This window comes from Elephas maximus, chromosome 1, assembly GCF_024166365.1.
Source record: "Elephas maximus indicus isolate mEleMax1 chromosome 1, mEleMax1 primary haplotype, whole genome shotgun sequence".
In the NCBI taxonomy this organism is placed as follows: domain Eukaryota; kingdom Metazoa; phylum Chordata; class Mammalia; order Proboscidea; family Elephantidae; genus Elephas; species Elephas maximus.
The window spans coordinates 172,992,655-173,019,853 of record NC_064819.1 but is presented as its reverse complement, the minus strand read 5'-3'; the positions used below and the strand labels follow the sequence as shown (position 1 = coordinate 173,019,853).

General features: G+C 37.2%; 1 protein-coding gene across 10 annotated transcripts in view; it reads left to right on the top strand.

Moving 5' to 3' along the window:
- Nucleotides 1-27,199, top strand: part of PDSS2 (decaprenyl diphosphate synthase subunit 2) — a 302,828-nt gene that overhangs the window by 157,945 nt on the left and 117,684 nt on the right. For all 10 annotated transcript variants that reach the window (XR_007518904.1, XM_049898045.1, XM_049898407.1 and 7 more), the window contains exon 3: nucleotides 9,652-9,850. Coding sequence is in view for 9 of the 10 variants with exons in the window: in XM_049898045.1 (XP_049754002.1) it covers nucleotides 9,652-9,850 (199 nt within the window). In the remaining variant the exon portion in view is untranslated. The remainder of the gene's footprint in view (nucleotides 1-9,651; nucleotides 9,851-27,199) is intronic.

Here is a 27,199-nt window from a genome sequence, read left to right as displayed (position 1 = left end):
TAATTCTAGACAAAGGAAGTCTTAGGACTGTTCACATGATGTGTTAGGATGGGCTCCGTTCAAGTATAAGGATAAACGACCCAAAAATCTCAGTACCACACAAAGCAGAGGTCTGCTGCTTATTCATGCTACATGTCCATGTGGTCTTCACTCCAAGACTAAGGCTGATGAAGCAGCCTCCATCTGCAGCATCATTGGAACATGACAACAGAGACATGGTGAGCCATGAGCCAGATCTTAAAACTCCTGCTTGGAAATGACATTTTTACTCACATTTTATTGCCGAAAGCAATTCACATGACCTTACTTGAGTTGAACAGCATGGAAATGAATAATCCTCCCATGAGGTGGGGTTGGGGGCAGGTGAGAGGACATCAGAATATTTGACATAAAGATATATACAATCTATCACACTTTTTTTTTTTTCCTCCAAATTCTTCCAGTGCCATTCCCTCCTCCCCTCCCCCTTCTGGCTTTTCATAAGGTCAAGGAATAAAAGACCAGCTACTGCCACAAATGAAATAGTCTTTGTAAAGCACTAGGAGCCCAGGTGGTTCAGAGGTTAAAGCACTTGGCTGATAACTGAAAGGTCAGCAGTTCAAATCCACCAGCTACTCCACGGGAGAAAGATGTGATAGTCTGCTTCTGTAAAGATTACAGCCTTAGAAACCCTATGTAGCGGTTATACTCTGTCCTGTAGAGTCGCTATGAGTCGGAATCTGCTCAGTAGCAGGGGGTTTGGTTTTTATGTAAGGCATTTGGTGCACATTGGAGACTCTTTGTCCACATATTCCCTCCCATTTCCCCACAAGGATTTTCAGCCTGGGGCTCACAGAGCCTCTGAAGGAAATCTATGGATTGAATTCAGAGGTCTGTGAACTTGGATAGAAAAAGTAATTACATCTTTATTTTCAACGTAATTGGTCTCCTTGTAATCTTGTTTATTTTGTTTTATGTGTTTAAAACGTTTATTCTGAGTAAGGGTCTATAGGCTTCACCAGACTGCCAAAGGAGTCCATGGTACAACAAAGGTTAAGAACTCCTATGTCTACTAGCAGATTGTAGACACTACTGCAATTATTCTGTTACACAGAAAAAATTGTTTCCTTGGGGAGTCAGTGGGATTTGACAGATAGCAGGTGAATTGCGTTTTACCTCAACAAAAAGTCTTTTAATTAAAATCTAGCTTCAGTGCTTCTAGCCATTAGACCTGGGACAAATTAGTTAATGTATCTGGGCTTCCATCTCACCACCTACAAAATAGGGTTAATAACTAAGTTTGGCGAAGATTACATGAGATACTATATGAAAATCATAATACCTGGCACATAGTTGGTTATGAGTTGTGCATTAACCTGTACTCTGACTACTTGCCCCAGAACCACTCTAATTTTATACATGGGAAAACCTGGTAGAATATTTTGGGGGACATTAGGGTTTCTTCTTGTGACTCTAAATACTAGGTTGATTACGTAGCCACATAAGTAATCTAAGTTGGTATAGCCTATCACTTTATAGCCTATGCCCTGACCTCTTTTCATGGGAAAAGGATCTTTGCCCCTTTACGCTCACCTTACTTTCACATCTCCCAGCCTCAGACACATTTCATGGTCTAAATGAAGCCTACCAAGGTTTCCTTTTCACTCTATCACTGCCTCTTGTTATTTAGTTGGAGAGATGGTTGCAGAACAACACTTCCCTCCTGTGGTGCTTACTGTGCCTCATTTAATACGCAGCCTTCAGATTTTTCCTAACCCCTGCTTCTTTCTAAAGTAGGGAACTCTACCCTCAACCCCTTGTGAAGCATAACTCACAGAGCCCTGGCATAGGCAATGGACCCAGCACCAAACTTCAGTGATGATTCAGATCCCCCTCATTTTTCACCAGTCCACAATATTCACAGGTAAAAATCTGCTTGCCGTTTTCCTTTTGCCATCACACACCTTTCCTTCCATCCCTCCTAAAACCAAAGTACGTATGCCAACTCCAGTTCATCGAATATTTTTAGCTTTCTCATATTCTAATTTAGCTCAGGATCATTTTCTGGCTTCCTATCTGGGTTGTCACTGGACTGTCATTTCTTCTAGCCGGGTTGTGCCTGAAGCAGTTTTCATAGCTAAATGATGAACCCTCGAAGAAAGGGTTTATAATGAAAATGGAAGCAGCAGTGTGCTCTTTGTAATCAGTCCTTTAATCCCCCACCTGCTATACCCTGGAGATGACACGTAATTATCGGCGCAGAGAACTGAACTCCTGTACTGCAGCAGCCCAGAAAGAATAAGCATGATGGGGGGCGGGGGACGAGTGCCAGAATCTGCTCTCCAAAGGGGAAAACAAACAAACAAAAAAAAAAACCCATTGTGGGAGAGGGACAGATATTTTGGAAAACTTTGACACTGAATCTGATGCATTTGTAGAACCTTTTCATGTAGAACTGTATGGCAGTCAGAATAGGGGTTTTGGTTTTCTTCATTAAAAGCTTATTAAATGAAGAAATAGGACAGTCGTTTTGCTTCGGTAGATGGGGGTCAGAGAGGCGGGTCTGATCTCCTCAGGATATTAATGTCTGCCTTCAGCCGGGGGAAATGAGCCGTCACTTGAGTTAGAGGCAGCTTTATGTGCTCATCACTAGGGATTCCCATATGTCCAGGGAGCTGCAACAGTAAAAAATGGCAGAGCTCAGTGGTAGAGAGCAGAGGGCTCTCATTGAAATTCATGTCAGGAAGCTCAGCTCAGCCTGCCCAGAGCAAGTCTGTTTAATGTTGATCAGCTGTCCATCTGATAAAGTGAATTGATATGGGCACTCCCTCCAAGGGCTGTCCTGATGGTGACAGCCGCAGCACCCAGATGTCTTGTTAGGCTTTTTTGGTAGTCTCAAGTATTTTAACCCCTTTTGTGATACTGAAACTGAAAAATACTTTTAGAGACCTAAATAAGGATGCCTAGATAGACTCTGCTTCACTGGCAGAAAACAGCCCAGCTTAAACTGTTTCCAGAAACCAGATACTATTAGTTAGCTACTTCTCACCCTCCTCATAATTAGCATCTGGTTGACGTACAGGATAATTATATGTTGACAGTGTCAAGTTTATGTCTGAGTTATTAAAATAATGTTTGTTAAAGTGTTCTGAAGATAGTAAGTTACTAGGCTCGGTTGTGCTTAATTAGTTTCGTAGGCATTTTAGTTAATCACTAAGCACAACTTTATTATGTTCATGTGTAAAGGAGAAATACAATACAAATTTCTTTTTGGTTGACTGATTTCTGGTGGTAATATGGTGACTCCTTGCTGAGTCCCAGCATCCCTCTGCTTTCTCAAGTGTGACTCCTACCACCGATGGCAGCTTAGGTCTTTATAGATTGGTTGGTGTGTGTAGGGAGAATTAATTACAGAACACATCAATACTGGGCTTTCTTTTTTGGAAGTAAATAGAGATAATAAATTTTTGTGTGAAGCTGTGATTATTTTAAGCTTATGTTTCTGTTGCACTGCCAGTAGTTCTAAACTACAGTACTGAATACGGAAGAATTTTGTTTTAAGGATTTTTATTGAAGTACTACTTAAGAATTTTTGTCTGTTTTTTTCTTGCTCACTTCCAGACCTTGTATTTACATGGCATGGCAAGATTCTAACATAGAGCTAAGTATCTAATCTCTTTTATTTCCTGCCTCTTTTCTGTGTACTCTGACCTGGAAGGCCAGGTGAGCTTTTCTAAGAGACTTCCATACTTCAGTGATGTTGCTCAGGGTCTGTCTCGTCATTCTTGTTAGCCTTTGAATCTGTGACTTGATCACTGCTTGGAGGTCACCATTATTCCTGCCTAGAGCTTTGGCATTTCACTTTCAATGGTTGAGATTTTTGTTTTCATCACCCTTTTTTAAAATCAGAATTCTCATCGCCAAATCCAGGAATGGAGTAAGATTAGTTTTCAATGTTGTGTGGCAAACCCATAACTAAAAGTCCCATTTTAACTTAGGTTATCAACATGAACAAATGGCAAAATAGGGAAATTCTTATGTTTTTTCTAATTATTACAGCTTGAGTGAATTTCTTGGGACTTTGGGTCTGGCCTACTTATAAAAAATTAATATTTGATACATAAAATTAAAGATTTTCAACATGAAAGATTCTTTGGTATGAGTTTACACAGCATTTTTTCCCCCTTTTTATTGTAGTTTATATGCCTATTTTCTACCTCTTAAGCTTGATATTTTTGATATATGTTTTAGAAATTCTTTTGCTCTTGTCTGCTTCCGCCACTCCGTTCTTTGCCTTTATGGAACTTACATTCCATGGGGAGAGAAACAAAAAATAAGCAAGCAAAATAGCTAGTATGTCAGGTGGCAGTTAAGTGCTATGGAGAAGGAAAAAAACAAGACAGGGGTAGGGAATGTCAGTGAGGATGGGCAGGTTGTTACTGTAAGTGGAGTGGTCAGAGAAGGTCTCACTGATATGGTGCATTTTTGCAGAGACTTAGAGGAGATGAATGACTAAACCTTGCAGGGATATAAAGGAAGAGTGATCCAGGCAGAGGAAAGAAGTACAAAGATCCTGAGACAAGAACAGGCTTGATATGTTTAAGGAACAACAAGGACGCTAGTAAGCTGAAAAGGAGTGAACGTGGAGGAAAGAGTAGAGAATGAAGTCAGAAAGGTTAACCAAAGTAGGGTAGCTGTGGTTGATTGTGTTCAACTTTGGAGACCATTGTAGGGACTTTAGCTTTTACCCTTGAGAGAGATAGGGAGGGCCTTGAGCCACTGGAGGGTTTTCAGCAAAGGAGCTATGGACCTGATGGTTTCTTCATCCTCCTGCCTGCCTTATTTCTACTACTATTTTACAGTCACTTCAGCCCCACATCTAAAAAGCATCTTTAATTTGTCTTCCATACCTAGTCACACACCAATCTTGACACTCCTTCCATCAAATTATCTTATGTCACTCCCTATCCATCTCTATTGTCACCGTAGAATCCACATTCTAATCACATCACAAAAGAACAACATTGTGACAGTTACAGAATGGCAAATAGTGATATAAAACCAGAAATAAATTTGTTACAAAGCTATCTTAACAGAATAGGTTTCTTTATAATACCATCAGCTCCTTGTCACTGAAAATAGTCAAACAGAAGTTGGATGCCTTTCATGAGTGGGAGCTTGTGCTAGTTGGCCTCCTGGGCCCTGTAAACTAAAATTCTCTGAAATCATGTCGCAGTAACCTGGTCTTCTTGACAGCCATCTCTCCCTATTCTGCACATCTTAGTTTATAGTGGCATATTCCATTTTTTAAAATACTGATTTTCATCAGAGCATTTTCATAATGTGCCAAAAAAAACCTCTTACCATAAAGTCAGTTCCAACTCATGGCAACCCAAGGTGTTACTGAGCTCCATGGGGTTTTCTTGGCTGTAATCTTTATGAAAGTGTTTTGCCAGGTCTTTCTTCCACGGCCACTGGGTGGGTTCCAACTGCCAACGTTTCAGTTGGTGGCTGAGTGTAAACCATTTTCTTTACCCAGGGATCACTTTTAATGCCCAAGCTTGATTATGATTAAGAAAGCCTGAACTCTTTGTAGTTCAGTATTCAAGGTGCTCTTAGTCCATGCTTCTAGCCTTATCTGTGTTCTCCTGTGTATTAGACGGGCTCACTTACTGCTATCCCACAACATCCCATACTGGTTCCCATCAAGTTAGTACCTACTCATGTCGACCCCATGTGTTACAGGGTAGAATTGCACTTCATAGGGTTTTCATGGCCGTGACCTTTCAGAAATAGATTACCAGGCCCTTCTTCCGAGTCATCTCTCTCAGTGGGTTCGAACCTCCAACCTTTCCATTAGTAACTGAACACTTAACTGTTTGTACAACGCAGGGACTCCTACAAATATCCCATACTCATCTCCAAATCTTTGCTTGTTCTGCGCCTACAACTTTAAAGAGTTTAAATATTAAAAACAAAATGCTAATAAAAAGTTTGTAATCTCAACATCTGCCTTTCTTGTCTGCCTACCTGCCCTTTTTAAAACTTCTTTCTTCTTTTTCTTTTGTTTATTCTCAGAATTCAACTCATGTTCTTCATTCATCTAACAAATATTTCCATGCCCGCTGTGTGCTAGGCACTGACCTAGGTACTGGGGATACAGCCATGGGAGAAAAAAAAGACAAAAATCTGAGCCCTCGTGGAGTTTACGTTCTTTTGCTTATTTTTTACACTTACCAAAATATCATAGACAACCTTCCGAGTTCGTAGATAAAAAGCTACTACATTCTTTTTAATCGCTACTTAGTATTGTTCTGTGTTCATGAACATTTAGGTTGTATCCTTTTTATCACTAATATGAAACCATGTAATGTATGCTCTTATACACACACGTTTGTGGGTGTGTATACAATCATGGTATTATTTCGGTAGGATATCATGGGTGAAATGATACGTACATTTTATATTTTAACAGGTACCATACTTTCCTAAACGGTCTTACCAATTTAAAAAGCCAACAGTGTATCAGGGAAAATTTTTTAAGTGGTTGCCTTCAAGGGTTGGGCTGTTTACGTGAATGTGTATAAGTAGTAGAAACTGTGGCAAACTGATGAACATAGCTCCAAAGATTTATAGTTTGCTTCTCAAATTTAGATCTTTCATCCATCTAAATATGTTTTTAGCTATAGTATAAAGTAGGGATCTAACTTTTTTTCCCACTTAATTGATACCCAGTTGCCCCAGCACCATTTGTAAGAATAATTTACCTTTTCCCTAATGATTTGAAATGTTATCTTTGCCATAAACTTAATTTTCTAAATATATTTGGCTATCTTTCTAAGTTCCATTCCACTTATCTATTAGTCTGTTCTTGTGGTATTACTACAGCTTTGTTTTTTTCTTTCCCCTGTAGTAGCTTTATAATAAGTTTTAAAATCTGGAATGACAGACCTCTTATTTTTCAAAAATTTCTTTGTAATTTTCAAGTTTATTCTTCCCATAAGAACATAAAAATCAGATTTTCAGTTTTTTAGAAAAACTTCTGGGATTCAAATGAAATGATTGCCTACCATTTTAATGCTATAAAAAAATCTGAAGTTTGTATATTTTGTGTTTGGGATTTTTATTAGTTTTCTATTGATATGCAAAGAACCTGGGCTTTAGAACTAGAGAGCCCTGGGCTTAAATCCAGCTCTGCAGTGACTAGCCATGTGAACTTGGGCAAGTTACTTAGCCTCTGTCAGCCTAGCTCCCTTCTGTGCAGTGGAGATAATAATGCTTACCGCAGAGAGCTGTCGTGAGTTTCAAATGATTTTAATTATTAATCTGTTAATGAAGTTATTATTATGCTTGCAAAAATACTTTACACAAAGTACATTAAAAAAAAAAAACCCATTGACCCTACCGGAGATAATAGAACTGTCCCACAGGATTTCCAAGGAGCACCTGGTAGATTCAAACCTTTTGGTTAGCAGCCGGTAACTCTTAACCACTACACTCCCAGAGTTTCCAAAGTACATAAAGCATATAGTAATTAATTGCTCAAAGCAATTATTTTAGCAAGTGGTAGCCATAATCACTATGAGAAATTTTTTAAAGTATTTGAAATATTTACGGATGAAATGATACAACATCTGGTGTTTACTTCCCAGTGTTCTGGAAGAGGAGTGAGGGAGGTAGAGGAGACAAGGTTAGCCGTGGATTAACAATGTTGAAGCTGGGTAATGGGTTCACAGAGATTCTTTTTTGCTGTTCCTTTCACTTTTATGTACTTGAACATTCCCAAAATAAAAAGCGTTTTAAAAAATGCATCTTTAAAAACTGTTAAAAATGAGTAAATGTAAATATTTGTTACTTCTAAGTGGAAGATTATGTATTTGTTATATTATTCTCTGTACTTAGTGTATTTTTTTGGACCTCTCAAGTGAAAGGAAAGAAAGTGAGGAGAAAGAAGAAGGAAAAATAGAATGAAAAAGAAGGCTCCCACTGTCATTTGAGTTTTGTCTCCCTTCCCTGTGTGGTGGAACATAATTGCCCTTCTACTTTTTTAATACCAACTTTGATGTAAAGCACTTTAAGAAATGAGAGATTTCAAGTTAATATAAGGAACAACTTCTAATGATTAAAACTATTTATTAGCAGACCTGCCTCCTGGAAGGGGCTCATTGGAGGCTAAGTGACATCTGGGGTCACTTCCAACTCTGATTCTGTAAGCCTGATTTTTTTTTTTAGTTTGTATGTTTCCTTCCCTTTTTAAACTAAAAATGATATAACCTCCTGTAGCTTTTATAAAATTTATTGCTAAGAGTTAATCATTTAACAAATATTTATAAGCACCCAGGGAAATAGAGTATATAATTTACAGTGTAGTGAGGGAAGGAGTAGCGGGGAGATAGATGGCTAAAGAAAGAGTTATAGTACAGTATGGTAAATGATGGAGCTGTGTTCAAATGCTTTCAAGCCCAGAAGAAGGGGTTAACTCTGGGGAAATGAGAGAAGACTTCACAGAAGAGGTGACACAGGCTAATTCTTAAAAATTCTTTGAACAGAAATGTATTGATCACTCAACCTATAGCAGCAAAAGTTGTATGGCACATGCGTACAACAGACCTCTGTAGAGATGTTAAATAGAACAAGTAGGCTTTTTATTTGTAAAGGATGCAGAACTACCTCCAGGAGTTAATATTAAGTGAGAAAACCGGGGTACAGAAACATGAATGTAAAACGTCTTTTATTTCCATTTTCGTGGCATGGTTTTTATCGATTATGTCTTTCAGGAACTTAGTAATTAATTTATTTCATATAGCAGGACTCTAGCAAATGGCGGCTTAAAATAGTGCAGGATTTATTTATCTCAGATAATAAAGAAGTCTAGAGGTGGGCACATCACTGTTGGTGGAGCCCCTCAAAGAAGCTATCAGAGGCTGGCCTTCTCTTTTCTTTTTGCTCTACCATCCTTAGGTTGGGAACCCTCTTTAGGGCTTTAGGGTCCTTAAGTCTTTACTGTGTCTTCCAGACAAGAAGAAGAGATGAGGCCAAAGAGCCAAAGGTAAACACAAACTGAGATTGTCCTCTCATATCAGAAAGACAGTAGCTTTATCAGAATCCCCACCTAGTAGACTCCTGCTTACATTTCATTGGCCAGACTGTTTACACTAGATCCCCTCTAGCACCAAGGGACCCTGGGGAGGTAAATTATTTTTAACTCAGTATATTGCCACTCCAAATATAATCAAAGGTATGTTAGTAGTGAGAGGAAGGAAAGAATGAATAGGAACTAGCAATGTCTGCCACCCTTTTTTCTGAAGCTTTGGGTGCTGGAAAATTTGTAGAAATGTTAGAGGAAAATGGACAAACCAAAGCAAAGTATCTGAATGGAAGTGTGGAGGATGGCCCTCCACTGACCAGCTTCTCTCAGAGGAATCCTGGTGGCTCGTGGGGTAGAGAGTGAGGGTGTTATAGAGAAGGAAGGTATCAAGATCTGCTTAAAAATCCCAAACTATTCATGAAGAGGCCTCTATTAAAACCTTCATTAAAAAGGAATAATCTAAAAAATAATAATAACAATCCATGAGATATTTTATTGTTGAAAACTGAAGTCTGATATTATTGATAAAATGGTCTACTGACTTTCTGTTCTACACTAAGAAACGTCTTACTTTTATGTTTTAGTCAAAGAAGTTTGGCAGAGATCACAGAACTTATCCATACTGCTCTCCTTGTGCATCGTGGGATAGTAAATTTAAATGAATTGCAGTCTTCTGATGGGCCACTGAAAGATATGCAATTTGGAAATAAAATAGCAATCCTGAGTGGAGACTTCCTTCTAGCAAATGCCTGCAATGGACTAGCTCTACTGCAGAACACCAAGGTAAAACCGGCCGAGGTTGGCTGTGTCTAGATGGCCCTGGTGCGGCTCTTGGTTGACCACTGGAGCCACAGAGGTCTGTGCGCCCTGCTGCCACAACTCCCCACAGCTAAAGGCTCAGTAAATCTGTGCTGCTGCTGCTGCTGCTGATGGCATAGCACCACTAGGTCAAACTGGTAAAGGCTGAGACAGTTTTGAAATTCATTTCTATTTTTTTTTCTGAGTATAGATGAAATTATATATTAATTATAGAATAGTTTTAAATATTCAAACTAAAGAAGATATAAATATTACCTATAATCCCCCTATCCGGAGATAATATTTAATATTTTGATGTTTATTTCCTTTTAGTCTTTTTTGTTGTTCATTCATACTTTTATGTATCTAGATTTTTTTTCACATAGATGAGAATTCATTATGTATAAGTTTTGCTTTTATTTTTTATCCTGCCTTTTTTCCCCTACTTCATATTATGATGTGGGCATTTTCTAATGCTATGAATATTTTTCATAAACCTTCTAATGACTATATAGTATTCAGTGTATTACCATTTATTAACACTTCCTTCATTTTTGGACTTTCAGATTGTTTCTGAATTTTTATGATCATAAATAATTACACTAAGCATTTTTTTACACACCATTTTTTCCTCATTCCAGATTATTTCCTTAAGATAAATACCTAGAAGTGGATCAAAGGGTTGAAAAATATTTAGTGTTCTTGATATACATTGTCAAGCTGCTTTCTAGAAAGGTTGTAGAGATATTACGTAAATATCAGTTAGGATTAGGTTTGACTATAAGAAAACAGTGACCTAAAAAAGATAGAAATTTTTTTCCTTTTGTAAAAAATTTTTGAAGTAGGCAATCCAAGGTTGGTATGGTGATTCTACAAAGTCAGGGACCGAGGCTCCTATCTTGCTGCTCTACCATCCTTATTTTACCACCTCATGGCACAGTATGGTGGCTTGACCTGCCATCGTGCCCTCACTCCAGTCAGTACGTCGATAGAATGTATTTTCTGGCTTGTTAGGGATATTAGCCTGTTGCCCTGGAATTCCATCTGATTTAGCATTTGTCCTGGATCTTTCAACTTTTTAACAGAGTATTTTGTAATTATTTTAATTATACTAGAATAAGCCAGAATAGGTTTGATACATCTCCGCTTCTACTTCTAGCCTCTGCCTTAGTTTTTATGTAGTGTAGCCTGATAGTGTATGAGGCCCATGCACAGTGGAGAGAGTTCTCATATTAATATGTTTTTAAATCTGAAAGACAACTACTAATAACTCATCTCTTTACCCAACCTTTTTCAGACACAGTATAACTAACACCATTCAGGTCAGGACAGAATGGAGCATGCTTACTAATACAACAGAGTGCACTCAGACATAAACATCCAGAGACAGCCAACTCTTTGCTCTTTTGGGTGGTAGTGGGAGGAGTAATTAATGTTGCTGACCCAGCCGACCCTTTGATGTATCACCCAGTTGTACCATGGCCCATGCCATGGCCTACAAGATTCACAAAGCTTCTAGGCTCCAACTGATAAGCTCAGTGGGAAATGTAGGAAATTATAGTTTAGGTGTCTGAGAAATATATTTGGGAAATCAAGTCTGCTCAGTTCACTATAAAGTGAGTACAGTAGACTGAACACGCTTGCATGGTGTAAATCTGTAACTGTTTGATCGTTTGGCAACACTTATTTGTTTTTGCAACAAACCCTTTAGGCAGCGGTAAGCTCATAAAAAAAAGTACATGTTTCGTATTCTTAAAAATGACTTAATTTTTGTTTCTTGAGAAAGTTGGTAATGAATGTGTAACTCGCACCAAATGTTTGTTGATATTTATCATCCACTGAGGAGGCCTGAAGGAGCGCTGGTGGCACAGTGGCTAAGCACTTGGCTGCTAACCAAAAGGTTGCTTATTCAAACCCACCAGCCACTCTATGGGAGAAAGATGTGGCAGTGTGCTTCCATAAGGATTACAGCCTTGGAAACCCTATGGGGCAGCTCTACTCTGTCCTATAGGGCTGCTGTGAGCCAGAATGGACTCAACAGCAATAGGTTTGAGTTTTTGGATGGAGGCCTAATAGTAACAGTGACCACATGAGAACAAGAAAAGTTAAATCTGCTGAAAAACCATCAGGATCTCCTTAAAAATTTAGTAGTGATTATAAGCAGAAAGTACCTGAAGATGATGATTTACACATGCATCTGTAGAAGGTGTACATACATGCATACCACTTTGTGAAGCTTAATTTTTATTTAGATTAAATGACTTCTTCTAAATTAATTTCACTCATTTTCAATTACAAGTTTTTATGAGCATGTAGAAAAAAAAGCAGTACCCCTTAATATGCTGGCTCCATTGCAAGAAAAAGTTTGGAAACAGTTAAATAATCCAGTTTGAGTTCCACACCACCAGATACTTCCAACAACTAAATCATTTAAGTTTATTCTAAAAATTGTTTGATTTTTTTTCCTATCTATTCATGAAACCAAGATAATGTTTGGTTAATTAAATTAAACCCTGAGAGCTCAAATGCTATACAAGGTTAAAATTTGCAATTCAATAATTATGATTTGGAATATCTCACCTTGTGAGAAGAATTTTTTGGTGTTGCTCCTATTTTGGATAAATTTTATATATTTGTATAAGAATGAAATGAAATTGAGAAGGCCTAGAATCTGAAGTATCTAAATTTGGCAAACATTCAAAAGAATCATAGGTATAACTTATTTCAGAATTTTGTCTTATAAAAATATTTATTAAAGAGAGGTACTCTGTTGAAGGCAAAAATATTTGGGCTGGAATATTTACACTTTTAAATTAGAAAATAGAATTAAGTATATCCTCCATGTAGCAGATTTTCTCAGAGCTTACCAAGTAATTCAATTAAAAATATTATAATCTATTAAGAAGGATTCATTGAAGAATATTCTCAACAACAACAAAATAAATAAAATTTTAAAAAAGGAATCCATTGAGGATATCAGTAAGTTCAAATTAATTAACCATAAAATGCAACTGTGAAGAGTATTTCTGGCAGGTTTATTTTAAAATACCATATTTTAAAAAACACATGCTTCAGAAAAATGCCAGTGACACAATATTAGAGACTGATAGAGCTAAGAAATGGATTAAAGTATGTGACTATGTAACAAGAATAATTATTCTATTTTTTAATATTTCTTATTATTTAATACTTATTTTTTAATATTTCAGTGATCAATATAAGTTTTTTTTTCATTTTGCTTTAATATATATGGATATGTTATTTTTATTTCTTTTCAAATTTTGTTTTTAATTAATTTTTTAATAGAATTAGTTAATGAGTCCATCAAGATAACAAAACCAATTGTTAATAAATACACATTTCAAAAAGTATAAAATTTTAATTATTTTAGCATTCCTTTTTACTCTCAAGTATTCCAGTTTGGATAAGAAATTAAACAGTACCTCAACTTTAAGAACATTTTCCAGAAGTTATACAAGATCCCTCTGCTTGTATCCCATTGGCCAAAATTTAATGATATGGTACATCCACCTATAAGGGAGCCTAGGAAATGTAATCTTTATTGTAGAAAACCATGTGTGCAGCCAAAACATCTGGAAGATACGGAGAATAGATAGTAGGAGACGAGTAACATTCTGCGCTACCCACCCGTTACATTTCTGGCTAGCATATATTTTCCTGAGATAGATCTGCTGATTATAAGGGAGAGAATAGTCTGTTGCTTTTAATATCCAGTTTATATCCATGTGTAAATGAAGCTGAAGCAAGAGGTGAATTGGCCATATAAAGTGGAAAATAGAGATTTTCACATCTTCCTCTAGAGACTTATTACCATTTATGCATTCTTTCTGTTTTTATTCACCCTAAAATTACTCTCTGTGTATAGTCTACTTTGATGGGTCTCAATAAATTTTCTCCACTAACATTCATATATTAGCAGAAGGGTGAGTGATTCATTGTCCCCACGAGCCACTCTCTGACTATATGGCCCATCTTCCTTCTCCACAAAACATGCTGTGATCTGTGGTAAAGTCTGGACCTTGCTTGGAGAAAGAGGAGGACTCAAAGTGTGAGCCTGGCATCGTCTCTGGATGCCATGAGCTACACATGACCAGCTCTAACTACACACAGTATCTGTTCATGGGTTAAGCCCACATACCTGACAGGATGTGTTCTGGACCTACTGCTTCATAGAAGTAGGTCCACATACATTTCAGTGATTAGTCCCCACCTTAGAAAATCAAGATGCCTGTCTTAGTCACCTAGTGCTGCTATAACAGAAATGTCACGAGTGAATGGCTTTAACAAAGAGATTTATTTTCTCTCTTGTAGTAGGCTACAGGTCCAAATTTAGCTCCAGGGGAAAGCATTCTCTGTCTGTCGGCTCTGGAAGAAGGTCCTTCTCATCAATCTTCCCCTGATCAAGGATCTCAGCACAAGGACCCCAGGTCCAAAGGACATGCTCTGCTCCCTGTGCCGCTTTCTTGGTGGTATGAGGTCCCTTCCCCCGTGCTCACCTCCCTTTTATCTCTTGTAAGATAAAAGGTGGTGCAGGCCACACCCCAGGGAAACTCACTTTTACATTGGCTCAGGGATGTGACCTTAGTAAGGATGTTACAATCCCACCCAAATCCTCTTCAACATAAAATTACAGTCACAAAATGGAGGACAACCACACAATACTGGGAATCATGGCCTAACCAAGCTGATACACATGTTTTTGGGGGACGCAATTCAGTACAGGACAGTGCCTTTAGGCAGTTTTTTATTTGTTTTCTCTCATCATCAGTGTTAGCTTCTTTGGGGGCTATTCCGATGAAATCTTATATAAGCTTAAAATGGTAGAATTATGTACAATTATAATACATGCTGTAATGACAGAAACAAGTAATTGTTTTAACCACTGTGTAGGACTAATATTTAATGCGCTCCTCTTTCTTAGTTAGCTTGTGTCATTCACACGTTCCTTCCTTCAGTGTGGTTTATGTTAAGCGAAAATAGAGGTTTTGCTCCCATCAAAGTCAAATCATATTCACAGCCTGTGAAATCCGCTTTGGTGTTTTGCATTCGGAAGCATCACTATAGCTGTTCCGGAGTCTAAGACCTCCGCCATCTGCTCCATTAGGCACTGGATTGCAGGAGCACTGCTTGATTTGCAAAATACAGAAATAAATAAGAAAAAGGGAAGGAAAAAACCTTAGACTATCCAAGTAACTGTACACCCAGCAGCTTCTCCTTGAAATAAGAATGATTAGGGATTTTCTACCCCTCAGTGAACGTCATACCTTCCCGGTCTCTGCACAGGCGTGCACCTTTAGATTCGAGTTTTACCAGCCTTTCTCTGGTGTAGATTTTTTTCACTTTTAGGCTATGGTATTTTTTTTTTTTTTTTTTCTGAATTTGATAGTTGTATGTAGAATTGAAGCTTTTATTCTATGCAACCTTCCCATTCATTCGGAACATGAATCTTTTGTACCTTGTTCCTCAAAGGGTCGTAGAAGACTCTACAAGGTCAATTTCAAAAGATGCTTCACTTGCTCACTTTTATGAAGGACCTAGAGTACCATGCCCAGAGGTCTGTGATTGATCTTCCACAAATTTAGGCTTTTAGTAGCCCTCTTTTCATCTAATAGGTGCTCTTCAAATCATGTGAACAGTATTTTAAACTGAGGAGATTGTAAGGGGTAACTAAAGTGCTTGAAAGTCAAGAATTCTCTTTGATAAAGTAGGTCTTCCATATTCAGAGCCAGTTCCTTTCATTTAAATACTTGGAAGTATTCCCATCAGAATAGTTGAGGAAAGTGAAGTTATAGCTCAGAAGAGGACTAATTTTATTAAATGGGCCTTGCGGAAGTTCAAGTTGATAGAGCACAATACTAACCGCTAATAGGGTTTTGTTTGCCCGGGGTGGGGGTGGGGTGGTAATAAATATTTCTTTTGGACAGTATTAAGTTTTCTTATCTGTACATATGGTTTATGCCTTGGTAAAGCTGGATTTCCGTTTAATAATGTTTTAGTTTCAATGATTTTTCTTTTACAAGAAACAAATTTGCCCGCAATAGCAATGTAAACAGAGACCACAGCAATGAGGGAGTAGGCAGAACTTAATACAAAATTTCCGTTTATGATATGTCACTGCTATTTCACAGTGACAGCTTGCTTTTTCTTTGAGAGAGTAGTATATTTAACTTCATAATTAAAGTTGGCGTATTTGTAGCTACTTAATTTTTTTGTAAGTTTATTCATTCTACCAGTTTCCCATTTTCTTGTGTTATTAGATTCTTTTCTGAATTTCTATATGATGTGTTTATCTCTGTACTTCTCCTGGGGCAGACCATTAGATGATGGGTTCTGCTGTCATATGAAATTCAGAGCTGTTTTATAATTGCCAAGGGTAAAATTAGCAAAGTCAATTATTCTCCCTTTGGCTTTTCCCTGAAGATATTAGCGGTCTTTAAAGTAATTGCCTTTAGGTAACAGATTTTTAAATATCTCTAAGTATAGAAATTGGTATATTAATCCTCTGGTAATTGTCTTCTTACTATTATAGCTGTAGCCATGTAAGTATGAATTAACCTAAGATTTTAAATTCAAGAATGAGTTTAAAAATTAATGCCCAGGTTTTCATTCATTTTCCATTATGGAGCATAAGGGTAACTTTATTTTAGTACTTCACTTATAAAGACCCTGGACTAAGAGACCTTAAAATGCCTGTTTTTAAGCCATAAATTCTCTGACTCCATTGAGCTAAGTTGTTCTACATTGTATTCATGTGGAACATTACTGAATTCTGTAATGATGAGGTCAGGCCAGAGTCTAAAATTTTAGTGTTTGAGCATCAAGCTATCAATGAAGACATGCCGAATAATTGGGGGAAACTCATGAAATGGAAATGCACTGTAATTTAGAAATCTGGCTGGCTATTACCGGTTTTTGCTGGTCCCTGTGTTTATTTGCAAACTGGATTTGTACTTTAGGCTAGACCACAGTGGAAATAAGACTGTGTGGATTACTACTTGTCATTTTTTTTTAACAGTCCTTTATTTTACATTTATAGTTATAACCCTGGTATTTAAGGAATTGAATTTACCATGTTATTTTTTAGTAGTCATTTTCATATAATGAACCTATTGCTGTACATCAGATGGGAGAGTGTGATTTAGCTCAGACTTGTCTAAACACCCCAGAGCATTGTCATGGTGTCACTCCTGAGGGCTCTTCTATTAAGCATTAGTGATTTATATTTCTAGATAACCAGTGGCACAGATGTACTCCTTACATAGTTGATGAATTTCCTTATGTTAACTTTGTTTTCCTAAAGGCATAAATATGTTGTTTACAAGGAAGAATTTGGTTTTTATAAATATGCTCAATTTATACATATAAATCTCTTCCTTTCATACCATCTATATATTTTAATAAAGAGGCTGCTCTTTGTTATTTGATTTTTGTCTTATCCGTTGTATTAGTTTTACTTATCTGTTACAGTTCTTATTGAAAGTGCAACCTAAAATCATGGTACGTCACAAAATATTTAAGTTTTTCTCTATCATATTCATTTAAAATAGGCATTATTGTGACAAGTGTGTGTTTATAGTCTTGTCAGCCCTGTTTTACTTGTGGAAATTATGGAATTGGTATCTTCTAACCTTTTTAGTTTGACACCAAGATTAATGTTTTTTTCTGTATACAACCCATTCAAGTGTAGATTTTCATGACTAGAGTAAAAATGTGTGTAGAAGGTAAGTGGGATATTATATATTATAACAATAAAGTAAACTATCTCCATATCAATTAAATAGAGAAGTCAAATGCCATCATAAAATTACTATTTCAGAACCCCAAAACAAACTAGTTTCTCCAGTTATTTTTCTTATCGTTTGCTAATAAAGCCACGTATTAAACAGAGACTATAACCATTTTTTTTATTGTTCTTTAGATAAAGATTTACAGAACAAATTAGTTTCTCATTAAACAGTACACATATTGTTTTATGACATTGGATAACAACCCCATGATATGTCAACGCTCTCCCTTCTCAACCTTGGGTTCCCTGTTACCAGCTTTCCTGTTCCCTCCTGCCCTCTCGTCCTTTCCCCTGGGCTGGTGTGCCCCTTTAGTATCGTTCTGTTTTATGGGCCTATCCAGTCTTTGGCTGAAGGATGAACCTCAGGAGAGACTCCATTATTGAGCTGAAAGGGTGTCAGGGGGCCATACTCTCAGGGCTTCTCCAGTCTTGTCAGGCCAGCAAGTCTGGTCTTTCTGAGTTAGAATTTTGTTCTATATTTTTTTCCAGCTCTGTCTGGGACCCTCTATTGTGATCCCTGTCAGAGCAGTCAGTGGTGGTAGCCAGGCACCATCTAGTTGTACTGGACTCAGTCTGGTGGAGGCCATGGTAGATGTGGTCCATTAGTCCTTTGGACTAATCTTTCCCTTTTATCGTTAGTTTTCTTCATTTTTCCTTCCTCCCAGAGGGGCGAGACTAGTGGAATATCCTAGATGGCCGCTCACAGGCTTTTAAGACCCCAGACACTACTCACCAAAGTAGAATGTAGAACATTTTCTTCATAAACTATGTTATGCCAGTTGAGCTAGATGTTTCCCAAAACCATGATCCCCACAGCCGTCAGCCCAGCAATTCGGTCCCTGAGGGAGTTTGGATGTGTCTGTGGAGCTTCCATGACCTTACCTCGTATAGGTTGTGCTGGCTGCCCCAGCATTGTGTTCTGTCTTACCCTTCACCACAGTTACCACTCATCTCTTGTCTGTTTAGTGTATGACCATTTTCTGAGCCTGCTTCCTTGATCTTTTAAAGTGATGAATGATTAGTATATATGGACTGTACTAGAAATAAGACAGCAAAATATTACGTCCTTTTAAAATATATTATTTCACTAAAACCTTGAGCTTTGCCCCCTTTGGTGCCATAAAACAATGGAATGAGGTACCTCTTTGGCATAGAAAATCAATTGCTGTCACCCAAAATGGAGACGTCTGTAAGTGTCTATGCCAAACCAAGAACCTGAAAAGGAAGAAGAGCAAAAGAAGCTTACTCTTCTCCCATACGCTTGACATTCAAAGAACCCTATTAAAAAAAAAAAAAACTGTTTTCCACAAAAATAGATCCTTTGAAATGGGTAAAATGGAACCCCACACCATGGTCGGCCATGAGAGGTAGAAATATATTGATCATGGCCATCTTATAATACATTTAGCAATCTCAATTTTTAATCCTTTTTGCTACTTTCCAAAAGTAAAATTAATGAAATCAGCTTTTTTCTTCATTTTTACTGACATAAATTGCTTTCTCCAAAGCCAGAGGAAGGGGGAAAAAAATCTATTTTCAAAATTGAGTTATTCGGTACTTTTCTTTTGTCTTTCTAATGAGCTTACCCAGGAACTTCTTGAGTTAGAAGTTTACCAAAGTCCTGGGCTGATGAACAACTGACTCCCCTTCCTCTGCATCTTCAGCTGCTGGCCCTAATGTGTCATCTCCACCTATGCCTTCTTCATCCCAGCAGACTTGTACACAGTGCCCATTTGTTGCTGTTCACAGCTCAGTTATTTCACTTCAGGCAATCTCTAAAATGTATACACATCTTCCACCTTTTTCCTCCAGTTTTTCATTCTCCTCTTTACTTCAGAAAAACTGCCATTCATCTTTTTGCTTCTTCCTTGCTCCTTTCAAGAGGAAAAAGAAACCAAGAAACTTTACTTGGAGTTGAAAAACATGAGAGTAGAGCTTTGCATGCTGTCTTGTTAACAAAAAGGAAAATTATAGAATTAGAAATGAAATAGAGATAAGAAAGAACCAGTGTCTCTACCCTCATCCTCTTTTTAAACCAAATTTCCCTTTAACTGTCAACATTTAAAGTTCACTTAAAAGTTTTTTCCTGTTTCATTTTGTTTTCCTGTTTTGTTTAATTGCAGGTATTTTATGGCTAGAAATGTGTTGGGGAAATGTGTTATTTTGGAAAAATGTGATAAGGGTTTCCAGACAACTGACTTACTGGTGAAATTCCAAAATGCAGCACGTTTGTAATGTGGCTCCTGCTCTATTAAACTACTTTGAATTTGCACACCACAAACAAAAGAAACTTTGAGAGCGTCCAAAAGGATCCATGTGTCTACTTTTTTAGTAACAGCCTCATGTAACTCAGTTGTGCTGATGTCATTTTGGTTTTAGCACTTCCATCATTTTCTTAAACCCTCAGTTATAAATACTCAATTAAAAACTTACTCCAAGCCAAAGTTGGCTTATAGAGCCTTAGCCCAGGAGCAAATTTTATTTATTTAGCAACATTGATTGGGGAGAGCCCTTTTCTGGCAGCTAATGACCTACTGGAGGACTTGTGTGCCCAGGGCAAAGCTGAAGGCCATTAGCCGAACAGGTCATTAACTGACAAATGCCTGACCCTGAGGTCACTTCTGATATTGTAAACTGTAAAAACATTAAAGTGGGCTTCTTGGAAAGTATGACTGTGCCAAGGAAGTTTCTTTTTAAGCATTTTAGACAATGCATTAAATTGTTTGTTGTCGTTAGTATAGCTGAATTGTCTTTGTCCTGAGGCCATTTTCACTATGCATAAACAAATTAGCCAGAAGTCAGGGAACACCAAAACTACATTGCATGTTCAGTCTTTGTTTTTTTTAAGGACAGCTTCCCTGAATAGAATGTAAGATTAACTATTTCATTACTAAGCATTTTTAACTACACCAAATGGATTTTCATTAGTAGATCACTTTACATTTTCATAGTATGTTCCTGAGCTATATAACACTTACCCATTTTATACTCTTCAGAGACAACATATAAAGCTACAACAGCAAGTACAAAGAGTTCTTAAGTAGAAGCCTGTAGACCTGGGTCATAGCCCTGGCCTTCTTTTTTGTCTTAATTGGCCATTTAACATTGGACCGCTCATTTTACTGCTCAGAATTCCAGGTTCATATCATTCATATTTTTCTCCAGAGTATTTATCTAATGTCTTAGTACCCCATTTTGTAATTGAAACTACACACTTCATAGTATAGAAAATTTAGTCTTTATTAAAATTGCAACCAATTTAAAAAATAATGATAATAACAATTTTTGAGTGCTCACTAGGTAGCACTGTTTTAAGTTTTTTATGTGTACTAATTTATTTAATCTCTCTCCCAAGCCACAAGGAAAGGTTAAATGACTTCCCCAAGGTAACACTGTTAATAAATGGTAGAGTTGTGGTCTAAATCCAGGAAATCTGGCCCCTTTGTGACAGCAGTTTTGCAATTAATGATCCTAAAATTTATACAATTTTAAACAACTCTTAGTTTTAAAATATTGAAACAAATATTTCAATGCAAACATCAATAGTGGCTTCATGAAATGTTTTAGAGAAATAACCAGTAAGCAAATGTAACTTGTTTTCCTGATTTCCTCATCTGTAAAATAAAGGCAGCAGCATCTCTATTTCTAAGATCTTTGCTGGTTCCAATATTCTGCAATTCTCAGTGTGGTAGGAAAGAGTCTAAACTTGTACCTTATAACCAGCTCCTGAAAATGACGTGAAATATGAAGACAAACAAAGGAATCAAGAGAAATTGTTAATAAAATTAGTGATGCAATAGAGAACCCAGAATATTTACGAATATCAGAGGCCTAAAGATTTACATGCAGATATCCAGGAGTAATAATTCAACAAAGTGATAGCTGTAAAATTTATTTTGAAATAGTTTGATTTATACAACTAAGTCACATATTAGGTTCATATTGGTAATTCAGCAAACTTTTTTGTGTTCATTGCACTAAGTATTCGAGATACCAGTTTGAAAGCCAATTGTGTATCTTTATAGAGTTGAGAATTTCTAACCTAGGGATTATTATCGATCCAAGGATACAATATACCCAGCCCCAAGTTTCTACTACCTGATTTTTTTAAAGGAGGAAAAAAAATTACCTAATTTTCTAGAACACAGTACCAGTAGGGCCAGTTATTTTTAGAATTTCATTGAATAACAGATTTTGAAGAGCTGCAAAGGTATTTGGAAGAAATAGAATTGCAGCTTCAGACAAGATACATGGATTTTAATGCATATGAGTTATGCTTTTATTTCTGTGGCTGCCTTGGAGTATAAACCTTCGAATGACTCTAAATTACAAACATCTGCCCTTTCATGTGATCCAATTTGAGGAGGAACTAATTCAGCTAAAAAGTGAACTATGTTACCCAAAAGACACGGCATTTTGGAATTTGCAAGATATATTTGTGAATCCCACACTGATGCTGAAATGTTTATAGCTCTTTGGGCAAATGTGATCTAAGCCAATTTGTTTTCATGAATTTACTAGGATCAAAACTAAGAGTCAACATCGATAATATAAACATACAAGATTGAAACATGCCCTAACAAAATATACCCCTAGCATCCAAGAATGATTCCATTTTATCCTGCCTTCTGCCTCTATTTACGTTGAATTAATTTACATTTTTTGACATAGAGTGAGAGAAATTAACGCCTTTAAACTGTTCATCAAAAATTTGGGGGGACTAGTGGGAATCGACTCGTCAGCAACGGGTTTGGTTTTTTTGGGTATGCAATTAAGATGGCTAGCCAAGGTATGAGCTGTACATGACATACGTCAGCATGATATAGATATTGTTTCAAACCACAAATGACTTCGTATTTATTAGTGGATAGTAAAATCAACTTAGCAAGTCACTATCAGCACTTTTAAGTGGGAAATAATAGAAAATAAAGGCATCGTGAACCTTTTGTTTGATGAAACTTTTAATTCAGTTATACACACACACACACATATATATGCATGTATATGTGTGCATGTATGTATGTACTGTGTCATTATGTAAAATACAGTTCTTACTGTAGGTTGTGATTTTAAAAGTTTGAAAGCCACTAATATAGTGTTTTAGCCAACAGCATACCTTCAACTGAATGGAATACCAAAAAAAAACCAAACCGGTTGCCATTAAGTTGATTGCAGCTCATAGCAACCCTATAGGACAGAGTAGAACTGCTCCATAGGATTTTCAAGGAGTGGCTGGTGGATTTGAACTGCCAACCTTCTGGTTAGCAACCAAGCATTTTAACCACTGTCACCAGGGTTCCGAATGGAATACAGTACTATGCTTTTGGTGTTCTGAAGTTTTACATTGTGAACTTGTGTGTTTCTGAAAGGTGAGGTTAACTTTTAAGTAAATTCACAATTAGAAAACATCATTTAACATCATTGAGAGGGACTTCGAATGAAGAAGCAGTGAAATAAAAATGGATGCTATCAGTCACGTTGAAAAAGGTGGGCAGATCCCTGAAATGGTGGGTATAATTCTCTCAGGGACTAAGTTCAGTCAGAACAAGACCTAACAGTGCCACTAAGTAAAGAATGTACTGAGAGTAGAAAATAAAGCAACTAACTGCTCTATGCTAATATCAGCATTACTGGGTGCTGCAAATGATTAACAAGCATGGGGTTGCCATGAGTTGGAATCATTTCCACAGCAACTGGTTTTTTTGTTTGTTTCATGACTAAACTTTCAGCTCTCAGCAACTATTTAGAATTTTTGTAGTAATTGAAGATACATGACACAACCACCATTTTTCTTAACCTATTGGAAAGCATCTCCTTTTATTATGAAATTTTTCTTAAGATTTAAAATTCAAGCATTTTTAGTTATCTGCCACCTTTTGAGGAACCTAATCATTGTTTAAATTCATAAATGACGGTATTGTTATTGATCAGTAACAAACAGTAAGCTAAGAACCATGCACCTTCACTCAAACACATGAAAGCAAGCTTTCTGAACTGCTTTTGTATTGTTAATAAAAGAAATTCGTATTTTTGGCTAGTTAGCTGATTGTGTTTCACGATTATTATGAATAAAAATGTATACAGCTGCACATTTGGGTACATCTGATCGTTGGGTTTACTGTTAATAATCAAGTGCAGGCACTTCTTATGTAGCATCTCTCTTAACTAGTGCTGCCGTAACACAAATACCACTGTGGATGGCTTTAAAAAACAAGAATTTATTGTCCCACACTTTAGAAGCCTAAAATGGGGCATCAGCTCTAGGGGAGGGTCCTTCCTTGTGTGTGTTCTTGGATGTTCTTTGGCATTCCTTGGCTTGTAGAGGGATCGTCACATGCCAGCTGTCGTGTGTGTGTGTGTGTGTGTGTGTGTGTGTGTGTGTATTCTACTTTTTTTTTATAAGACACCACTCAGAAGGGATTGATTAGGCTTAGGACACTCCAGTATAACCTCATTAACATAACAAAAGAAAACCCCGATTTCCAAATAGGGTCACATTTACAGGTACAGGGATTAAGATTTGGAGATAACTTATTACGGACACGGTTCGATCCGTAACACCTAGGTAAGCAAACTGAGGCCCAAAGAAGTGGTATGTCTGGCCCAGGTCATCCAGCTCATCTCTTATTAACCTTCTAAGGATCAAAGACAAATTAATGGCCTTTATAAGATAAGAATGAATATGTCCTTTAAAAAGAACAACTATAGTAAAAAATAAACTGCAAAAAATCTGAAATACAATAAACATATTAGAATTTGTTCAGACATGGTGCAATAGTGATATTAATTAAACAAAGGAATTATGATTTAACCCTCTCTCTGATAGTGACCTACAGATGTAACCATAGACTAATGAGGTTAGTTTTATTAGTACAGTACCTGGTACATAGTAGGCTGACAACAAATAATTATTGAATGTATCTACTAGCTAATATAAAATTAAATCTCAACACTTCATATTCAAGCAATTTTCCTGAACTCGTGTCCTGTTTCTTTCAAGTTTTATCAGTTGCAGTTTTATACTTTAGTTCATTCAGTTTTTCCGAAACCCTTTTTGACAAATGTTACTCGTAGTTAGGTTTAATCCAGTGTATCAGCTGTTCTAATTAAAAATTAAGATTATCAATTTGCTTAGTTTTTGGCTGCACCTGTCCTATTGGTTGTGCCATTTCTGTCTCTGCTCTCCCGCCTTAGCCAGAAAGAACTTCCAGCTCACTAGAACAGATTGCCATCCCTCCCACAAAAAGCAAGGCCCTACACATTTGGCAGTGGTGAAAAGTCTCCCGTTGGAAAGCCAGTTAGAGGCTTCCTCCAGAACTCCTGGGAGTTAGTGGTATGTTGATTGCAACAGACCTTTCATCATTGTCTTCGTTAAACCTAGTCTTTGTCTGATAGGAAGGAGTGGAGAGAGTCATTCTTTCATAGACTTCAGGGATGGCTTTATCAAAGCCAATCATTTATATTAATCAACATGCAGATTAGGGCTCATCTGGGTTGTGTGTGCCCAGGTGGTGGGTGAGTAGATTTACCCCCTATTTGGCCACTGCTCCTGCTCCCTGTGTTCTTCAGAGGTCACTTCTCCACTGAGGCTGCCAGCCTGGACGCTCTGGCTGAGTGCTGGGGACTAAAACCTGGGATGAGATGGTTTGCCTAAACCTTGTTTGTAAATGATAGAACGCTTTACAAATGTTACATGTTATTATTGGTCTCTTTTATGGGAGGGGGGCGCTACTCCTCAACCAGTCCCTCTCTACCTTAACTTGGTGATTTAAATTTTTCCATCTTTAAATGCATGTGTCAGATACTTTGTGCTTCATTTATCTGACAATCTAAAGAGTGAAACTAGCTGCTTTGTCTACCTTTAGCAGGCTATTCAGTATGCTTTATCTTTAAAAGAATTTTTCTATATTTTTACTGCCAGTATAAATAGTTTTTGTGGCTTTAAAAAGAAATCTTGATGATATCCCTTCAGATGCGAAAGCTCTTTGAAAAGGACATATTTATGTTAAGTTGTCTTTTGTTCCTCCCAAGATGTATATGAAAATTAAGTCTTCCCCAAGGGCTTTTTACCTTTGCTACTGCTTCATGCACTGCTGTTTGTTTTGGGGGATGGGAGGGAGTGCAATAAATTTATGTGTAATTAATGCCATCAGCACTGCAGATGCGTGCACACGACTTTCCTTTGCTAGCAGCTGTTAAGAGTAGTAAAAGCTGAGGAGTTACGTGTCCATTTGCCACCTAAATAGAGTGATGGCTCACACATAGTCTTGTCATTCTACACTGCAGTAAAAACTGTCATTAAAATAACATTTTGAGGGCAAGTTGTTTAAAGAAGATTATAAATCTTTAATGGCCTCCCCTGTTTTTATATACCAAACAAATTAAGTTATGTAGCAACCTTTTTTTTTAAGTGGGTTGAAATACAACTATACTACTTCATTACATCAACTCAGATAGCTTATTAAAGACTTGAGCTTTAATCGAGCCACATTAGTTTATACTTAACATTTTGTGTAAAGATTTAGTTGTACCCTACTTTTAACTGATAAACACTCCTTTACTCAAACCAAAGTAGTCTGGTTTGCTAGTTTAACCAATATCTACAACTCTGTTGAATCTATTCCATTTGTCAAATGCTAATTGACAGTACTCCTGAATCACATTTATTGAGAAAGGTACAACTTGTCTACAAAGAATGCTTACCACCACTTACTGATCTGATTGTTGTTAATCCAGGGACTGTTGTCTGTTATATTCCATAAATCAGTTTGTGAACAGTTTAGCTTGATGCCTCTCTGAGACTAAAAACAGGGTGTGCCTCCCACCATAGGTTTATTGTTTTATCTGATTATAAAAATCAGTACAATTAAAAAAAAAAACTTGTTGCTGCCAAGTCAATTCTGACTCATAGCGACCCTACAGGACAGAGTAGAACTGCCCATAAGGTTTCCAAGGAGTGGCTGGTGGATTTGAACTGCCGACATTTTGGTTAGCAGCCAAGCTCTTAATAACTACACCACCAGGGCTCCAGTACAATAAAAGGGGAGAGAAAATATAATATATTATGAATTTAAGCAATTCAGAAAGGTTAAAGAAGAAAATTTTAAAAACTAAAATTCATCTAGAATCTTACCACTTACACATTATCATTATTATTAATATTTTGTTGTTCTTTCAACAAGTGTTTCCCTGACCTGGAATTGAACCTGGGCTGCGGTGGTGAGAGCCCCGAATCCTAACCATTAGGCCACCAGGGAAGTTAGACCACCAGATGGAACACACAGAAATCAAATTGACTACATCTGTGGAAAGGGACAATGGAAAAAGCTCAATACCATCAGTCAGAGCAAGGCCAGGGACTGGCTGTGGAACAGACCATCAATTGTTCATATGCAAGTTCAAGCTGAAACTGAAAAAAATCAGAGCAAGTCCACGAGAGCCAAAATATAACCTCGAGTATATCCCACCTGAATTTAGAGACCATCTCCAGAATAGATTTGATGCACTGAACACTAGTGACCGAAGAC